The sequence below is a fragment of the Gekko japonicus genome, unplaced genomic scaffold, assembly GCF_001447785.1.
Source record: "Gekko japonicus isolate JY-2015 unplaced genomic scaffold, Gekko_japonicus_V1.1 scaffold281, whole genome shotgun sequence".
Classification (NCBI taxonomy): Eukaryota; Metazoa; Chordata; class Lepidosauria; order Squamata; family Gekkonidae; genus Gekko; species Gekko japonicus.
The window spans coordinates 1,319,992-1,323,919 of record NW_015174281.1 but is presented as its reverse complement, the minus strand read 5'-3'; the positions used below and the strand labels follow the sequence as shown (position 1 = coordinate 1,323,919).

The following is a 3,928-nucleotide window of genomic DNA, read 5'->3' as shown; positions in this document are numbered from 1 at the left end:
CCCCGCCCAGCGTGTGACGTCAATTCCGGAGACGTTCTGGCGGCGCGCGTGCGCTTCGCGCGCGCATACCCTAACAGCTCCCGGACGGGCAGGACGCTCCCCCGCCGGTGAGTTATTCGGATTTGGCAACCCTATTTCTCAGAGCTGTTCTCTCAAGAGCAGTTCTCTCATAACTCTCTAGCCCCACCTACCTCACAAGCTGCCTGTTGTGGGGAGAGAAAGGGAAGGAGACTGTAAGCTGCTCTGAGACTCCGAGTGAAGGGCAGGGTATAAATACAAGACTTCTTCTTCTATATAGACTGTTGATATCAGCAGCTAGTTTGGCGGCGGCTGCTCCACCCCAAATGTCAAGCCAGTAGCTGAGGCAACAGAAGTCTCACAACAAGGCTTGTCCCAGGCCCTGCACCTCCCCCCATATTTAATGGGTTATCTTTTAATTCTCCAGAGGAACACAGCTAGGGTTGCCTGGAGGGGAAAATGCCCTGCTCCTTTTATAGAGGCTTAATGAGATGTTATTTGCTACGTTATTTGCCTCTGTGCCGTGGAAAGTTTCAGCTGCCCATTTGCATATATTAAGCTTCTGTTAAAGAGGCAAGACTTTCTTTCCTACAGGAGGCTAGCAACCCTAAACACAGCTACAGTGTGAATGGCCCATATGCAGTAGAGGCCTGGATTGAAGCACAGGACTCACACATGTACATTCTGTCTGGACAACTGACTTGGAGAACCAGTCTGGTGTAGTGGTTAAGAGCGCGGACTCTGATCTGAGAGAACTGGATTTGATTCTCCACTCCTCCACATAAAAGCCAGCTGGGTGACCTTGGGTCAGTCACAGTTCTCTCAGAGCTGTTCTCTCACGAGCAGTTCTCTGAGAGCTCTCTCAGCCTCACCTACTTCACAGGGTGTTTGTTGTGGGGAGAGGAAGGGAAGGAGACCGTAAGCTGCTCTGAGACGCAGAGTGAAGGGCGGGGTATAAATCCAACTCTTCTTTTTCTATATAAACTGTTGATATGAATAATTATTACATAAGGAATGTTTGTAGAAGGTAATATTATAATTAGTAAGGTATTACGTTATCTTATAGATTTTGCCTCTGCAGAAGAGAACTCAATTATAGACTTAAGAGTACTACCATCAGGTACAGAATTAATATTGAGAACATCATGTTGAAATACTGGGATGATGTACCCTTAGGGCATAGCTCCTCTTGTTTTTAGATATAAATCTCTCACAATGGCCTATTATGCATGCACAGTTTACTGCAGAGAATTCAAGCGGTCAAGCCTTTAAGCTTGGCTTCGGAATCTGTGCTTGCAGGATGCACCATTTTTTCCCCTTCTGGTGTATTTATTCTGCAGCTACAAGCAAAAAGCGCAGGGCAGCCCAGCCAGTATCGCTGAGCCTGATGAGAGCCAATGGCTCCCAGCAGGCACAACTCTGTGTTGCCTTCTCCTGCTGCTCGGTTTAAACCAGGAGGCAGGAGAGGGCAGCCCAGCTTGGAGCCATTTCATTTTTTCCAGCGATCTGAGACTAGCGATAGTCTCATATTGCTAGACTCATGCCACTTGTAAAAACAAAATTTAAAATGTAGGTGGTGGAGTGGCTTTCGAGGAGTGGGGAAAGGGTGAAGGAAAATCTGAGGGAATCTTTATGCTTGTGGATTACCTTCAGCTTGGCAGTGAAGCAAGGGAAAAACCAGCACAAAAGCACGTTCAGAAAACTCGGGGAAACAGCGAATGGAAAGCTAACAGAGCGCTGAAGGGAGGAAAAACAATGCAGAATGAAAAAGGAAAACCCAGCTGACATACATGGTGAAAGCGAGGCAAAACACCCATGCATAATAGGCCCATGTTTCAGTAGTTAACTGCAGATTTACATGTTCCCAAAAGCACAACAGGGAAGATAAATACACTGGCGGAATCTGCATTTGTCTTTCCCACCAGTGTCCCAGCCTTTTGACTTCGTCTTCAAAAAAGCTGTCTACATTTGGTGTCGTTTTCACACCTCAACAGTGCTAGTATACTTTTGCACGTCCACATATGTTTATCGTCCTTTCGGGGCAGCTCCACTGTCATTGCACCTCCACACTGCTTTAAAGAATCTTCTCCAAACAACATTCAAACAAGCATAGAGAAAGACGGCATCACAGCAGCACGAAAATGATATAAAAATGCCAATGCAGATTCGGCCACTGTCTGTTTTCATTATGGTAATTCTTCCTGTGGTTAGTAATCATTACATATTAGAGCTACCATGCAATCCATGCTTAGTGGGCAACACAACCAGACATGCTTCTGAGTAAACCATGTAGGAATCAGGCTTTAGATGATGTGATAATTGGTTACCAGTTGAGTACCGGATCCGCTTCAAGGTGTTGGTAATAATCTTCAAAGCCTTATACGGCCTGGGACCAACATATCTAAGGGACCGCCTCTTCCCGTATACGCCTCAAACAGCTTTATGCTCTAGTAATCAACATCTCCTGGTGGCCCCTGGCCCAAAAGACGTCTGTCTAGCCTTAACCAGGGCCAGGGCCTTTTCAGCCCTGGCCCCCACATGGTGAAACATGCTCCCCATTGAGATCAGGGCCCTGCAGGATCTTACTCAGTTCCGCAGGGCCTGCAAGACAGAGCTGTTCCACCAGGCTTTTGGTTGAGGCAGCGGGCATCCACATCTGGCCTCCCCGAGGTTGCTGTCTCCTACCTACTGGCCACCTATCTGCCAACAACTGTCCATAACAATCAGTATTAATGGGTTGGAATTTGCACCAGCAGCTATAACTACTGATTTTAAATGTTTATAATGTAATGTTTTATTGTGTTTTAAACCTTATTGTATTATTTGAGATGATGTGACCCGCCCTGAGCCTGCTCACGGGGTGGGCGGGATACAAATACGAATAAATAAATAATGATGTGATCCCACCTACCACCATCACCACAGTTTATTTATTAATTTAAAATATTTGTATCTGCTTTTCTGACAGTGGCTATCACGTGTGCACAGCGAATATTCTTGCACATTAGTAAACCACACTTAACATGTTTTCTCTCCCTCCAGGGCCAAGGAGATAAAGAGCAAGTTGGGCACGCTCCTCCAGAAGCCCGAATCTGCTATTGACCTGATCATCCCTTACCCAGAGAAGCCGGAGAAGCCCACAAAGGCTCAGAAGTAAGAATGCAACCACTGAAATCTTTTTTTCATCCCCCTGGGGGGAGGTTTTTATTGATTTTTTTGCAGACTACAAAACTACAACAGAAAATATGGGAAAGGGAACTACATCTGGGGAAAAAGGAAAAAAGACCCACGACTAACTAAAAACCCAAGAGTAGGAGATCAATACATCAGCTTAACACCATGCTATTTTCAAAAAGCTACTAATAATACAATGGATTTAGTTGGTTTTCTAGATTAATTATCGTTTAACCATCCCTTTAACTGTTTAAAGAAATTCCCAGAGCATCCCCAAGTTATTTCAACATTTTTTCAGGCACAAATCAGAGTCCTTCAGCCCTTATTTATCCTTATCTTTTCTAATCCTCAGTTTATATGAGCTTTTGGGGGCAGCCGCCCCCTTTTCAGAGGGGGAGTCCTCGTCCGAAGACCCCGAGCCCAACTCGCCATCAGATTTGCTTTCTTTTTCCTCCCCTTTGCCCTCTTCTGGTTCCCCAAGCTGTGTCCTCAGAAATTCACGTGCTTTAAAAACAGAGTCAATCTTTTCTTTTTTATCGTTGAGCTTGAAAATGACACCTTCTGGGGTTAACCACCTGTAACTGATGCCATTTGTTTGTAAGAAAAGGATTAATTCTTTATAGCTCTTCTGTCTTATATCAAATGGAATGTCTTCTAAAATCCTGATATTATTGCCTCCAATTTTCAAGGGTGTTCCCGAATTTGCTTTCAAAATAGCATCTCTCACATGTCTCTT

The 3,928-nt window shown here is 45.0% G+C and overlaps 1 protein-coding gene across 1 annotated transcript in view; it reads left to right on the top strand.

Annotated features, from left to right (window-relative positions):
- Positions 1 to 3,928, top strand: part of LOC107121039 (regulator of G-protein signaling 5-like) — a 44,688-nt gene that overhangs the window by 23,632 nt on the left and 17,128 nt on the right. Inside the window, exon 2 of the mRNA XM_015423865.1 lies at positions 3,061 to 3,171. Within this exon, the coding sequence (XP_015279351.1) occupies positions 3,061 to 3,171 (111 nt within the window). The remainder of the gene's footprint in view (positions 1 to 3,060; positions 3,172 to 3,928) is intronic.